Source organism: Muscardinus avellanarius (assembly GCF_963383645.1).
Source record: "Muscardinus avellanarius genome assembly, chromosome: 5".
In the NCBI taxonomy this organism is placed as follows: Eukaryota; Metazoa; Chordata; class Mammalia; order Rodentia; family Gliridae; genus Muscardinus; species Muscardinus avellanarius.
The window spans coordinates 2,934,860-2,950,429 of NC_137790.1; the positions used below are offsets into that span (position 1 = coordinate 2,934,860).

Here is a 15,570-nt window from a genome sequence, read left to right on the forward strand (position 1 = left end):
AGCCTGGGGGGCCGAGGCTGCCCCGCCCTCCTGCTGCCCGCGTCTTTGCCTCTCGACTTGGGTGTGCTTTCCAACCAGCAGGGCTGAGCCCTGCCTGTTCCTGAGGAGCAGGCCGGCCTGATCCCCTCTAACCTCAGCTGCCTATGCAAATCTACTCGAGTTGAGCCTTCTTTAACCTCTCTGGTACCCATAGAACTTACAGTCACTGGGACACTGTCACCCCATTTCATCCGACTCCCCCCCCAGCAGCCAGTACCTACTCTGTCTCTGTGGACTGCCTGTTCCAGGCAGTTCACATAAATGGAACCTTCACACCGCCTGTGCCGGCTCTTCCTCTGTATGTTTTAGTAGATGCACAGTCTTCACCCACCGGTGGGCACTGGAGTTGCTTCTGTCTTTTCGCTGACTTGAGCACTCAGGTACAAGCGTCAACACTTGCCTTCACTTTTCTGGGTGTGTACCAGGAGGATCGCGGGGTCAGGCGGCAGTGCTGCTGACTTGCCAAGTCCCCAGGGCGGCACTGTCTCTCTTCACCAGCTGCACGAGGGCTCCAGTTCCCTCCCTCATCTGTTCAAGAATTATAGCCTGCCAAGCATATGCAAAATGATATTTTTTTTGTTTTGTCTTTTTTTTTTTTTTTTTTTTCGGTGCTGGGGATTGAGCCCAGGGGCATTCTACCTCCAAGCTGCACCCCCATCCTTTTTAATTTTTGAAACAGTCTCTCACTAAGTTGCTGGCGCTAGCTGTGAACCTGTAATCCTCCTGTCCCAGCTGCCCAAGTACTGGGATTCTGGGCATGTGCCACCATATCCGGCTTCATTGATTTGCATTTCTCCAAAGACTGCCGATGTAGGACATCTTTTCACATGCTTATTGGCCTTTTGTGTATCTTTGGACAAAATCTTCACTCATTTCTAAATTAGCTTTTTTGTTGCATTCTAGGGATTTTTGGGGGGCGCGTGGTGGTAGAACCCAGGGGCCTTACCTCCAAGCTACACCCCCAGCCCTTTTTATTGTTTTGAAACAGGGCCTAAGTTGTTGAGACCCTCACTAAGTTGCTGGGGCCAGCTGTGAAACTGTGATCCTTGTCTCAGCCTCCCAAGCACTAGGATTACCAGGATGAGCCACCACACCCAGTGAGTTATAGGGATTCTTTATATACTCGGGACACTGAACTCTTACCACATTTACGAATACTTTCTCCCATTCTGTAAGTTATCTTCACTTTTCTGACAAGGTTCCTTGATGCGTTATCTTTCGTTATGGTGAAATCTCTTGTTGATTTTGGTGTAATATCCATCCTCAGATATAAGGTCATAAAAATAAAAATGCACGTTTTCTTCTGAGAGGTCGTTTTAAGTTCAGTGGTGCTCTACCACTGAGATCCTTTTATTTTGAAACAGGGTCTTGCTGAGTTACCCTGCTGTGGTCTCAAACTTGTTATTTTCCTTTCTTAATCTCCTGTGTCCTGGAATTGCCAGAACTAACCTTTGGGCCTGGCTGGGATTATTATTTTTGCGGTACTAGGGATTGAACCTAGGGGCTACGCCTCAGCACTATTTTACCCTTTTATTTTGAAACAGGACTTCGCTAAGTTGCGGAGGCCTCACTAAGTACCTGAGGCTGGCTGCAAACCTGAGATCCTCCTGTCTCAGTGTCCCAAGTATTGGGATTATAGGTGTGCACTACCATGCCTGGACCACCTGGGAATTAAAACCATGGTAAGTCATGCCTCCCCGGGCCACCAAGTCTTAATTCCTGTGACCTGTGCAGGCGGCCTTTTAGGAAAGGCCCGGCTGACGTGATTAAGGAGGCTGCCCAGGTGTTCATCCACTGGCTCCCCGCCAGCCCGGTGGTCCGTCCTGGGGAGTTTGCTGGGGCTGCTGTATCGGTGCACTGAGTGGAGGCTTGACCAGCAAGAACTTACTGCCATAGCTCAAGGGGCTAGCAGTCTGAGATTAAGGTGTCGGCGGGGGATGGGGCTTCTGAGGCTGCAAGGAGAGCCTGCTCCAGGCCACCCCAGCTTCTGACACTCAGCTTGCACACGATCCATCTCCACATCTGCCTGCATAGGGTGCTATCCCTCTGGGTCCATCTGTGTCCCAATTACTCTATGAGCATGCCACCCACTGGGCAGGGCCCACCCAAATGGCCTCAATTCACATTACTCCCCTCTGTCCTGAGGTCCTGGGGTCAATAGCCACATGTAGGGTCACAGTTCATCCCGTGGCCCCCCGCCCCAGCGTAGCCTGAGTCTCTTTGGGGAGCTGCCTCTGCTGGGGCTCGCATGGTCTACCCTTAGGCATGGCTGTCAGCTGTACAGAGGAAGCCACAGGAGCCGTGACCCGAGGGACCAGTGGCTGTGACACCGCCTCCTGCAGGCCTGGGCAGTCCCCAGCACTCCTCCCCTCCTTTGCACGTACGCCTGGCCCTGAAGCCCAGGGCAGAGAGGCAGGCATGAGCAACGAGGAAGCCACAGGCTCCCCTCACGGGTGCTGGCCTCGCCTCCAGAGCCCTAATCAGCAGGCATCCTCAGGGCAAGAGCTCTTCCCCTCCCTGAGCCACGTGGGCCAGGGGAGGGCTGGCCTTTGCAGGGAAGTCAAGGGGCAGCTTCACCTGAGCAGGCTCCAAAAGCTCAGTACAGGGACTTGGCATTTTACCTTCCAGAAACTACCATCTGGTGTTCTGAGGATGCCCTGGAGGGCAGGCGGTGGTGGGCATCCCAGCGCCTCTCAACTCTGTGTGTGTGCACGCTGTAGCTGGATGGTGGAGGGAGCAGGTCTCTAGAGGAGGAGGGTGGTGGGCAGGAAGCTGCACAGTGGAGACCTGAGAGGGAGGGTCCTGAGTGCTGTTCAGCTTCAGCCCAGCCACACACTATCTTGGCTCCAGCCTCTGTGAGCTCTGTACGGTCAAGGCTTCCATTGGACGCTTGGATCCATTTTAGGCCACACTAAAACCACAGACGTCATATTCTCAAACACAACCTTCAACAGCGAAGTCAATGGACCAGTGGATCCCTGGCTGCTTTGATGATGGGCGTCTTCCTGGGCTTTCCTGCCCTCCTGCGGAGGGAGCCATGCCTGGAGTCACGCAAACTGAGGCTCAGTGTCCCAGGCTCCTGAGAGCTGCATGAACACACGAACACACACCTGTATAGGGTGCCCATCTGGCCACCCACCAAGACCAATACCAAGGGGTAGGTGGCAGTGGGCAGGCAGGCTGTCCGCTGACTACCTCCTCAGGACTGCTGTATGTTCCCTAGTTTTTAAATGTTAGAGACAATGAAGAATTCCTGCCAGGCATGAGGGTGCACACTTGTAATCCCAGCATTTGGGAAGCTGAGACAGGAGGATCATCGATCAAGGACAGCCTTAGCTACTCAGTGAGGCCTTTTGCAATTGAGACCTTGTTTCAAAATAGAAAATAAAATAGGGCTTGGGGTATAGCTCAGAGGTAGAATGCCCCTGGATTCCAACCCCAGTACCACACACACACACACACACACACACACACACACACACACTTCCTGTAAGATGATAAATGTATGTTAGCTACTTTTAACTTAGTGAATAGGACCGAGCACATACTTACTCATCTTGAGGCTTAAGCTCTGAAGAGACATAAAGGTAGATGGCGTGTGCAGTGAGCGCTGGAGAACGAGTGCATGCACACAGCAGGAGAGGAGCTGGCAGACCCCAGGGCGGTGCCCAAACACCGGAAGGGCAAGGGCTGTAGAGCGGAGAGCTCCACAGACGGTCAGCCTGCGAGGGACAGTGTCGCCTTGGTTCACAGGTCACATATGCCTCCTGCAATCCCAGTACATGCAGTCCTGTAATTCCGTGAGTCCACATGGAATTCCACACACAGACGCAGATGCACCAAGTCTGTGTTTGCTTGGGGTACATCCAAACAATCTAGGCCTGACTACGTGGGCACTGCCGACTTAGCAGTGGACTATCCAGGCCCCTGCCTGGCTGGGGCTTATCCGGTGGGCTCTGCTCCTCGTATCCCTGTGCTCCCACAGGCACGGGGTCTTGGGCATCGTCATTCTCAGCAGCCCTCTCTCCCAGCTGGGGACTCCCCTTCTCCCCAGAGCCTGGGGATGCTTCTTGGTGGCCAGACGGCTGTTCAAAGGCACCAGTGCTCTGCACAGGCAGGCCAAAAGAGCAGGAGTGATGGCCTGAGGGTGACAGCCGCCATGCACAGGCTTCTTAGAGCCGCTGCGCCAGCAGTGCACATGCCCTTCTCAGTCTAAACTCCTCCAGCCGTGTGGTCCAAGCTAAAGCTCAGACTTGAGCTATGTGTTTAAAAAGAGAAAAAGGTTTGCTGAGCAAATGTCTAGCAAAATTGGTGGTACGAGGACACTATCATAAAAAACCGTCCTTTTCAAATATGCTGGCGTAGAATTCCTGGTTTCCACTAAGGCCATAGTTGGTTTTTACATGGCTGAAGTCTTGGAAAGTGGAAGCAGCCAGGCGTGGTGACACATGCCTCCTGTAACCCAAGTACAAAAAAAGAAAACAGTGCGGTCACCTGTGCCAAATGACAGCCTCTGAATGCCGCTAGCCCTCCAGAGCCGGGAAGGCAGACTGGGAGACACCAGCCCGAGGAGGCCATCCTCAGCTGCCTCTGCGGAGGGAGGGAGGCAGGAGGCGCCTGGGGAAGGCTCGCCTTCTGGGCACGGGTGGTGCCTCACAGGCCAGCTTGTCCCTCGTGGCCGAGGGCTTGGATGCCGCAGCTCTGTGCATTTGCACCTTTTAGTTTAAAGTGGTGCAGGAGACCCTCGGTCTCTGTGAAAATAAAAAGATCTGATTGCACAAGGTCAAACATAATCCGTCCCCAACATTTCTTCTTGGAGTACACAAAGGGCCTGCGGGTGAAATGTAATGTACATTATTCATGACATTTGCATAATTCAACAAAATGAGAATCGCTAGACATCTCATCCAAATGTATGTCTTACTTTCGGATTTGCTCATCTCTGTCTAGATAGGAGGGATAAAATGTTATTAGTCGTAAACATCGTCTTAGCACTCGGACAGACCTTAGGAGCCCAGGTCTCCTTCCACGGAAGCAGCACCTGCAGCCCGGAGTGCTGGGGCCGCCTGAGGCCCGGGCAGATGGCCTGCGCCCGCCCTCTCCCTCTCACTTCCAGGAGCTGGAGCAACAGCGCAAGGCTCTGTTGCTGTGGGCCAGCCAGCCGAAGCGCTCCCTCCAAGAAGCTGCTCTCAGCTGCGGTCACTTCCCCAGCCCCTGCGCGTAGTGGCTGTCGGGAGCTCACAACACCTGGACAAAGGAACCGCCGCGTCCCAAGCTCCGCAACGCAAGCCGTGGAAGGCTTCATGCACCTGACTGAGGAATCATTTTTTTTTTCCCTCGTTACTGTCAATATAACTAGATTTATGGAAAAGAACAATAAAAATGTGCTTCCAGTTTTTTTCTGGAGAATGATGAGTGGCTGAAGTAATAAGCACTTTGAGATAAGATTCTTTTTTTTTTTTTTTTTTTTTTTTGGTGGTACTGGGGGTGGAACCCAGAGGCTTTCTACCTCTGGGCTACATTCCCAGACCTATTTTATATTTTATTTGGAAACAGGGTCTAGTTAAGTTGCTGAGAGCCTCACTAAGTAGCTTAGGCTTCAAACCCATGCAATCTTCCTGTCTCGGCCTCCCAGGCATGGGGATTACAAGCGTGCGCCACACGCCCGGCTGATATCCTTGAAAACTGCCAATGGATCTAAACACTCTGGTGGAGTGCAGCCTCACCTTCATGATGTGCAAGGGTCGCCAGGGCCCCAACGTCCCCACCCAACTCGCAGACAACCCGAGTGTTCTCCTGAGCATGCAGAGGCAGCTTTTGGTAGCAGGAACTTTATAAATAAAACACCCATAAGATATGTTTCTATTTTTAATTTTTTCTTTGATAAATCAATTGCTTCACAAAAATCCTTTTAAAGACAACAATCCAAGAAAACATTGTTACAGTATTCACATTTTAAAGATTGTCAGTTTCAAGGACCAAACAGAACTAAGGAAGGCAGGTTGCTGATCGAGTGTCACCAGCGGCAGAGGTGTCCTTCACCCACTGCGTGGCCAGGAATGGCCACCAACAGGTCGCGCTCCCCAGAGCCCTGGGCGGGCAGGGGCACGCCGTACACGGGATAAGTGCTTCTACTTACTTTCCTACTTGGGAGGCTGAGCCCCGGCTGGAGCCTGCGGGACAGGCAGGCCGGCCTGCCTTCCGCTCAGCAGCTGGACAGCAGGAACGACAGCAGGCTTACTTACTCTGGCTCTCAGAGCTCCTTCCGAGGCTGCGTCGCAGGGAGGAGTTGAGCAAGGATGAAGCTGGGTCTGAAGCAGACCGCTCAAACAAGAAAGGGGGCACGCTTTTGGACTCTCTCCGCCGCCCGAGGGCCGGAAAACAGGTGTACTTAAGGTTCAGACCGGCAGCAGTGTGCTGGCAGCAATTTCATTAACCAGAGCGGCCTGCCACGGGGCAGTTGCTTCGGAGGCCTCGGTCTCCCATGGCGACGCGGGGAACTCAGGCTCTACGCTGAAGTCTCTCTCTCACGCGTCTCTATCCTGCTCCTCTGAATTTGGCAAGTGAGAGTTCGGGGTTTAAGAAACCCCATTTGAGTCGCACAGGACGCACGCTGTGTTCTCCAGTCTCAAGCACCGGGACCAGAGTCGATGCTCACTCACCGCCCGGCCGCGGAGCCCGACACAAGAAGGTCTCCAACCCACACTCACACTGTCCTCACGTACACCCCACGGCCACATGGCCAAGCTCTCTGTAGAGGAGGAAATACGACCCACTGCAGGAGCCCACATTCTAGGGATCTTTGCCCAAAAGCAGGGCAGCTGAGGACCAAGGGAAGAGGGGACCAGAAAGGGCACCTAGCTCCCATAGCTCCTAGTTTTAAGAAGCCAAACAAAGTTGGCATTTAAGTAAAGTTAAAATGACTTTTAGGCTTATGCAGGCCTAACATAAAATATCTTAAAAAAGGATGCCACATCTACTAAAAAATGTTATTTGCTCCCCCAAAGAGCTGATAACGTTTTAGCTGAAGTTCCTGAAGTAGTCTCAAGAAAGCTTTCTGTGCTTCCTGCTCAGTCAGATGATCTAGGGCGTATCTTCCTGTGACTGACTCTAAGTAATCTAACTGCTTTAATCACTTTAATACAAATATATTTGTGGGGGAAATCGGCATTAGCTAAAAGTGCCCCTCAAGGTATCCTTGCTCCATCACCAGTCACCACTGCTGAATCAAGGACTGGCAAGCGGGCCGACCCCACGCTGCCCGTGGCTGGCAGACAGATGGACGTGGGGCACCCGTCAAAGATGAGGCAAAGACACTGCAGGAAGAGGGTGCTGGTCTTCTCGCCGAGAAAGCCCCGCTCCTAAGTAAATGACCAAATCAAGCCAGACACAACCAACCTACTCTCCTGATTTGTCTTGTCACCAGGAAACAGAAGCCCCCAAGTTACTCTAATCTCATGTGATCAAGTGTGTGGAGGGTGTCTGGAAACGCTGCAGCAGTAACGTGCAGCAAGAAAATGTGCACAGGGACCCAGGCACACACGTGTGGCCGATGGCGTGGGCCCTGCCTCAGAGTGGGGTCGCTGCTGTGACTTGGCAGACACACGTTTGCAATTCACCCCAACTCCAAGCCAGTGGGGCAGGGCACATTTTATATCCATTTATATAAACATTCTATGCACAACATTTTGACTAAAAAACTCTAAACCAATACACAGTTAACATGGTAAAGGAACTGCATCACTGAAGTCTTTACATTGGACTGGGGCAGGTGTGGCTCTTGCCGGATGACTGGCTACCATTCCACCTCACGCCCCGAGGTCCTACTGAGCACATACTTTTAGACAGCTGTTTGGGCCAGGGGCAAATGCGATCTGAGCATCACATATAAATGCAAATCTGGACTATCAAAACTTCACCCTATCCTGTTTCTTTCCAGCAGTGGTGTGGGCCACCCGTGGAGCAGGAGCCCACACAACGGTAGCTGGCTGTGGGCACGTGAATAAATTTGGGCAATTCAGAACATTCCCAATTGAAACACAAGAATGTACTGTTCCTTCTCTAGAAATTTTACCCTCAGTATAGTCATAATCCAATTCATAATGAATTTATAAAAATAGCTTTTTACCAATAATCCCAGCAAGGTAAAAATAGGAGTTTCTTTTTCTATATAGCAAATGAACGGGCTCGCTGGCCTGGCGAGAGCGGAAGCTTGCTGGACTCGCGTAGCGTGTGCCGTGTGCGCTTGCCCTCGCCGCGCGGCCTCGGACGCAGCGCGTCTCTCCCGCCTGTGGGCTGCTTGCCAAGCAGCCCACCTAGATCTGCTGTAACCAGAGAACTCAATTCAACCTGCATGATTTATAGAAAACGGCAGCGCACTTCTCAATCTAATTAGGGACTGGGGGCGGGACGGGGTCATTCATCACATTTCTAGCATGAAACCTTTAAAGAATTTCTTTAAAAACCCACACACACGCACATCTGAAAGAAGTCGCTGCGCCAGCAAAGACGCTCTTTAAGCTTACTATGAAATACAAAAGTGCACTCTCCTATATCTACATATAAAACATATTAGAAATAAAACTGTGTAAAATGTTTGCTGTGCAAACTCTAAAGAGTCAGCTCTGGCTCCTGCGGGCGGCGCCGCACTCCTACTGCAGGGAGTCGCTGTTCTCCAGCACCAGCCCCCCGATGTGGGTGGGCGCCAGTGCACCCCCGGCGTCCTCTGTGCTGTCCACAGACTCGTCCTCGCTCTGGCCTGCCATCATGACCTGCTGCACGGCCAGGGTGGCCCCATCTGAGGACAGGGACTGCAGGCTGTCCACATTCATGTTCACGGGCGTGGCGATGGTCACGACGGCGCCTGCGGCAGAACACAGGGGTCACCTCTTCAACAGGTGCTTGGAGGACAGCATCTTTCCAATCAGTGGGGTGTGGCCCTCTTTTCTGACCCAAAGTCCAGACACACAGGCATATACACACTAGGCACTAGGGATGGAACCCAGAGACTTTCTACCTCTCAGCTACACCAAAGACCCATTTTTTTTTTTTTTTTTGGTGGTACTGGGGTTCCTGGAAGCCCTTCTACCTCCGGGCTACACTCCCAGACCTATTTTTTACATTTTTTATTTGGAAACAGGGTCTCCTAAGCCAGCGCGCATGGCTGGCTTCAAACCTGCGCGATCCTCCTGTCTCTGCCTCCCAAGCGCGGGGATTGCAAGCATGCGCCACCACGCCTGGCCAAAGACCTATTTTATTTTAATTTTTGAAACAAGGCCTCACTAGGTTGATGAGTATCTCACTAGCTACGGCTGGCCTCAAATCTGCAATTCTCCTGTCTCAGACCCCAACTACTGGGATTATAGAACCAGCTTATTTTTAATTTTTTAATTTTTTATTTTTTGTGGGTCTGGGGATGGAACCCAGGGGTATTCTACCTCCGAGCTACACCCCCTGCCCTAATTTTTATTCTTTATTTTGAAATAGGGTCTCACTAAGTTGCGGAGGGCCTCACTAAGAAGCTGAGGCTGTCTGTGAACCACGATCCTCCGGTCTCAGCCTCCCAAATGCTGGGATTACAAGTGTGTGCCAACATGTCCTATTTTATTTTTTTATTTTGAAACATGGTCTTTCTAAGTTTTCCAGGCTGGCCTTAAACCTATGATCCTCATGTCTCAGCCTCCCAAGTTCTGGGATTGGAGGTATGTACCACTATGCCTAGCTACCTACTTGTCAACCTAGTGAGACCCTGTTTCAAAATAAAAATAAAATGGGCTGGGGTTGTAGCTCAGAAGTAGAATGCCTCTGGGTCCAATCCTCAGTGCCCCCCCCCCCCCAGATATACACACACACATCTAAAGAGCTCATTCAAATAGAAAGATGCTCATGAACGCATCAGAATGCTGGCCCGTGATAGGGAGAGGACGACAGAGGTCAAAGTGAATAAACAAAAGCAGGAAACAGGTGCATGGACCAAAAAAGGGTGCCCAGTGGGAGGACTCCCATCCATGCCACTGTCTGCATCCAAAGGCGGACAGAAAGAAAACCACTAACGGAGCCAAGGGCGGAGCGCGTTGGCAGCAGCAGCCCTTGAGAGAATGACCGATGCCTATGTGCGAGTGAGTCCCGGGGCTCCACGTGGGCTCCACGCAGCCCGGCGCTGCCCCCAGAGGAGAGCCCTGCGCGCCCTACCCTTGGCCGCCGGTTCAGACACGGTCTCAGCACCACCTACCTTCTGACATGGCAAGCTCGCTGGGCGGTGGCTGCGCCACTCCCGATGCGATAGAATCGGGCCAGAACCTCTGCACTGGCCTGTTCTGAGCAGTTTTTTTCTTTGTTTTTGGAGTCTCTGAACAACTCGAATCCAACATGGGCTGAAGAATCCGTCTTCTAGCATTGATGAACCTGTGTGTGGACACAGGGGAGCTTAGGCCAAAGGGACCTTATGAGACCGTGGATCAAAAAGTATTCTTAGTGCACATGCATCCTTCCCAACCAGCCTAGAAAGATGACTCCCAACAGTGAAAAGTCCCAGAGGAAAGAATGGAATATCAATCAATAAGCAACCTAAACACTCAGAAAAACAGACCTGCTGTTTTAAAAATAACTCATTGAAATAAGAACAGCATGTTTTTGTTGCCCCCTCCTCTGGGTTGCTCGGTGTCTGTGAATTAGATATAACATGACCCTATTCTCCGCAAGGCAGCTGTGAGAGCGCTGTGACGTTGAGGCAGCCTGCGTTCTTGTCCTGCCGCAGCTCTGGCTGGCACAGGTGCCAAGCCCCCCGGGAAGTGCCTCGGCTCATCACAAAGCAGGTGTGGGGTAAAGCGTCACCATCGGGAAGACTTCCGAACGGCCAGCTCCTTCCCCAGCCTTCCCTGGACACCAGCCAGCAAGCGCCTGTGCAGGGAGGTGACAAGTCCCTGGGGGCTCTGTGTAGCAGTGGGGCCTCATGCCCGAGCCAAGCCCCAACACAGACATCAGCAAACATTAGGCTGACAGGGCAGGCTAGACATGGCCTCACGTCCAGGGCAAGCGCAGAAAAAGGACGGCCTGTTCCAGCTCCATCCTCCACCGCACCACGTTACTGACTTTAGAGATGCGAGAATGTGGGGAGGGCAAACCCCAAGGCGGCTCTTCCTCCTCCGGCTACTGCATTCCAGGACAGGTAGATACTGCAGGGCACTCTGCCCAGGAGGCTCCTTAGAGGGCGCTTTGCTACAAAACCAGCTGCAGTCCAAGATGAAGCGCTTCTATCCCACGAAAGCCCCCATCAACTGGAACCTCTTCAGCTCCACCTGCTACTGCTAAACCCACCTGGAGACCGCAGCCCCACCACGCTGCAGGACTTGCTCCTACCCTCCTCCCCAGCGCATGAGGGCACAGGGGAACCCGTCCAGATTCACACACGCCACCTACGTGCATCTGGAGATTCACAGAGAGCGGAGACGCAGCACTGCTTCCGCCTCCCGTCAGCCCTGTAGACCACTCTGACAGCGCCCCTACTGGAAGGCCCTCCAGTGAGACCCCAGAATCCAAGGGGACCGGCTCTGATGCTGCCTGACTTCAGATCTGAAGGTGAAAGCCTCCTAGAGGGGCCGGGGGACACATCCCCGCAGCGAGCTACAATGTCACCAGGGCGCTGAGTGGGGTGACAGCTGGTCCCCAGCACCAAGCACTTGAGGGCCGATCTCAGCCAGGAGTGCCACCATGGCTCCACCGCACTGGTTTGGGGGGGGCCCAGCCCGCCCCAACACTTGTTTGTTGTCTATGCTAGTGACCAGCAGGTACCATCCACCTGAGATGGAATTGTAAATATAAAAGGAAGTTATAGAAGCCAAAAGCAGATACAATATCTAAGAACTTTTTAATAATTTAAGATTTAAAGTCAGGTTACCAATTTTATTTATTTATTTATTTTTATGGTACTAGGAACGGAACCCAAGGGCATTCTACCTCCAAGCTACACCCCTAGTCCTATTTTTTATTCTTTATTTTGAAACAGGGTCTTACTGAGTTGCAAAGGGCCTCACTAAGTAGATCACTAACCATGATCCCCCTGTCTTAGCCTCCCGAATACTGGGATTACAAGTGTGTGCCACCATGCCCAGCTTTCATGTTACCAATTTTAAAAATTAAAAGCTTCTGAGTGTAGTGGCACATGCCTATAATCCCAATAAGTGGGAGTCTGAAACAGGAGAAATGCAGGTTCAAGGCCAGCCTCAGCAATTTAGTGAGGGCCTCAGCAATTTAATGAGACCCTGCTTCAAAATAAAGTAGCGCTAAGGGAGCAGCTCCTCCCTGAGTTCAATCCGCAGTACCACAAAAAAGAAAGAGTTAAGTGCTGGTTATGAGGCCTTCTAGCCATTCTAGGCTAGCCGATTCTGTGATGCCGACAGAGTAGCAAGCCAGAGAACTCCAGGAAGCACGAGTGGATAAAAGCAGAGGCGTGACTATGGGCACAGAGCCCAGAACAGCCACGCGGCTCTGGTCTAACAGCGACCCTCAGTCCCCCATCCACCTGGTGACGACTCAAGCAAGTGTGCCCTCCCAGCAAGAGACAGGTGAGAAGAAGCCGCTCGGCTACAACACGACGGACCCTCACAGCTCTGCTCACACTCGATTTACAAGATCTAACGGCGTAACAGAGCACGATCTATTATTGCTTCCCAAATAAAAAACAATGGTCGAGGGCAAGGAAATCAACAGGAGTATCCCACGCAACACGAAGCCCAGCTCTGCTTCTGCGCGTGCAGAACTAGGAAACATTTGCTGCTCTTCTGGAGCCTGAGAGGTTTACTTTTCGCAGTCGATATGAAAGGTGATGCTCACACCCTTACTCTTTCTTTCACACACGCTGACTTTACTGAGCGGAAGAGCATGGAAATGAGGCGAGTACCAGCAGCGCAGGAGGGGCGTGCCTGAGGGATGGGCATCGGCTCTCACAGAAAGGATGCGTGGCCAGGTCCACGTGTGCGCAAGGCTTATGTGGCCCAGAGTCAGAGAGGAAGTTCATTTGGTTTATACACACAGATGCCCCAGGGCATCCCTCTCCGGGGAAAGCCCTAGGCCTTGCCGTGCAGCAGGACAGGGACGGAGCAGAGGGATGTGGACAATGGTACCAGGTCTTGAAAGGAGGTGAGCAGAGGATCCAGCAGGGTTAGCACACCTCACCCTCACGCTTCCGTCAAAGCCATCCACCAAAACAGCCCAGTTTTGAGGGAATACAGCGTGGGGCGGTGACAGCACACGGAAACTTCCCTAGTCGGTCGAGTGGTGTGTAGGCGAGAGTCCACAGAAACTACAGATACTTGTGAGTCACATAAAATGAGTCCTGATTAGTCCCCAGTACCCTGCCACCAAGCGCAGCCCTCTGCTGAGCGTGTGCTGCCAGGGCACAGCGCCCTGCATCCCAACGCTGTGCAAAAGGGTAGCAGCAGGCTCCCCGGGCCCGCTCAGAGGCGGGCATCTTACCAGTTGTTGACTTGGAGTAGTGTCAGGTTTGTCTGAGCAGCAATCTGCTTTTTCTCATCCTCTGTCGGGTAGGGATGCTGAAAATAAAGAAGGTTACTGGAGACTTGCTGCACACACGAGCATTAGTAACAACTGGTAAGTATCAGTAGTGCTGTGCCGTTAGCCAAAACCTAACCTTGTCTTACAAATAATGTTTTAGAAACACCCAGAACAGAAGGAAGCGTTTCTCGTTGCTGCTTGAGAACACGCGATAGTGGTCAGGGCTGAGAAGATGTGGTCAGCCATGACATCCTGACATGCCCAGGTTCCTGCTGCCCCTGCCGCTGCCAGCCCTCGACATCACTGCGGGGCATGCCCTGGACGCACCCCTGGCCAGTGGCTGGCCACGAGCACAGCACCAGTGTGACCAGAGCCTTCCCATCGGGAAGCGGGGCCCGTGCAGGGCTGTGGAGGAGGCACACGCGGCGCTAATGGTTCGCGGCAGGCTGGGCACCTCCACCCACTGCCCTGTCGGTGTGGCCGAGGCCATGTTTTACCCTTCACCTTGTCATGGCTTCCTTTCAAATCGAGAATGTGAAGATACTGTCACTTTCTGGGGTTTTGCCCAAATCGATTACTTTTAGCCCACTTCTCTCACTCGCCCCACTTGGCCCCATCACCCTGATAGGCAGGGTTTTCGGTCCTGCCTGTGTACGACCAGCCTGAGCTCCGACCACTCCCTTGCCGCCAGCGAGATCCTCGCCACATTTCAAGTTTCTCAAAGCCACTTGTGAGGGGCCCTCCCTCTGTTCCACACTCAACAGATTCCGGACACTCAACACAATCCTCACGTAGGACCAGGCCTACCAGACACGAGTGCCACCCATGACGTGGCGTAGCTCAGGGAAGCTCAGCCCCCAGCGGCCCGCATCTCACCCCTATGTGCTGGAAGAGCCAGGAGCGCATCACGTTGGTGGCGTGCTTAGGCAGGACGCCCCTCTTGTTCTTGGACGAGCTGTCATCTTGATGCAAGATGCTGAGGTCTTGGTTTAACTGCAGCTGAAGCTTTTACACAATTGAAAAGTGATGTCAGAGGGCAGAATAATGACACAACTACCACTTCAGCTGGAGCAAATAACAAGGGTCTTCCTGATAAATGGCTGTTTACAATACAGAGAGGTCATGTGTGAGATTTGGGGTCTGCTCTCTTTCCCAGCACACAGCTCCCAAGACTCTAGGGTCTTGAAAGTGGCAGCGACATCTTTCTGCATGCTGCTCGGCCCGTGGCCGCTTCCACAATGGAGCTGGCCCCGGGGGAGACAAGGCAGGACCTGCAGCCCCCACCTCCAGGAGGGGCAAGGGGCTGAAGGCTAGGGTCATCAGCTGCAGCCATGATCCAGTCCATCGTGCCTATAACACAGCTTCCTTCCTGCCACAGGGCAGGGCTCAGAGGCCTCCAGGTGGCTGAATGTGAGGACAGGCTCAGGAGCGCCACGTCCTCCCCGCACCTCGCACTGAGCATGTCTGCCTGCATCCAGAGCCTCTGTGACGTCCTTTGTAATTAGCTGATTGACATAAATCCTCCCCTGAGTTCTGAGTCACTCAAGAAAATTAATGAAACCTGAGGAGGGGTCGCAGGAACCGTGATGTATAGCAGTTTGGTCAGATGCTCAGGTCACAACCTGGGCCTGCGACTGGTCCCCGATGGGGACGCTCTCTTGGGGACTGAGCCCCCAAGCCACACCCACCTCCAGTTGTCCCTGCTTGCTGTGGGTCAAAGCCCCAGCTGCAGAGGCCGCATGTGCACCCAGATAGGTTCGTTTCTTCTATAGACCATGGTCCTTCTAGGAACCCAGCTCCGTGGAGGCCCTGCCTGCTGAGACACTGGGGTTCCCGCCCACTGCCCGTTCCCACCTGCGCCTCCTGCAGTGAAAAGTGGGCTAATGCCCCATTGCTTAGCCCACGAGACTGCAAGGCACCAAGAAGAGTGGACAGTGGGGTGCTTCAGCTCTGCAGAGGGCGAGGCTCGGGAAACGGCAAGGGCGCCTGTGACAGGACGCCTCCGGGGCTGAAGGAGGG

General features: G+C 52.9%; 1 protein-coding gene across 5 annotated transcripts in view; it reads right to left on the bottom strand.

Annotated features, from left to right (window-relative positions):
- Positions 1 to 8,690: 8,690 nt before the first annotated feature.
- PKNOX1 (PBX/knotted 1 homeobox 1) overlaps positions 8,691 to 15,570 on the bottom strand; it is a gene marked incomplete at both ends in the record, with an annotated part of 39,207 nt that continues 32,327 nt past the window's right edge. For all 5 annotated transcript variants that reach the window (XM_080695428.1, XM_080695425.1, XM_080695427.1 and 2 more), the window contains 4 exons: positions 8,691 to 8,902; positions 10,271 to 10,443; positions 13,513 to 13,589; positions 14,428 to 14,550. In XM_080695428.1, the coding sequence (XP_080551554.1) occupies positions 8,691 to 8,902; positions 10,271 to 10,443; positions 13,513 to 13,589; positions 14,428 to 14,550 (585 nt within the window). The remainder of the gene's footprint in view (positions 8,903 to 10,270; positions 10,444 to 13,512; positions 13,590 to 14,427; positions 14,551 to 15,570) is intronic.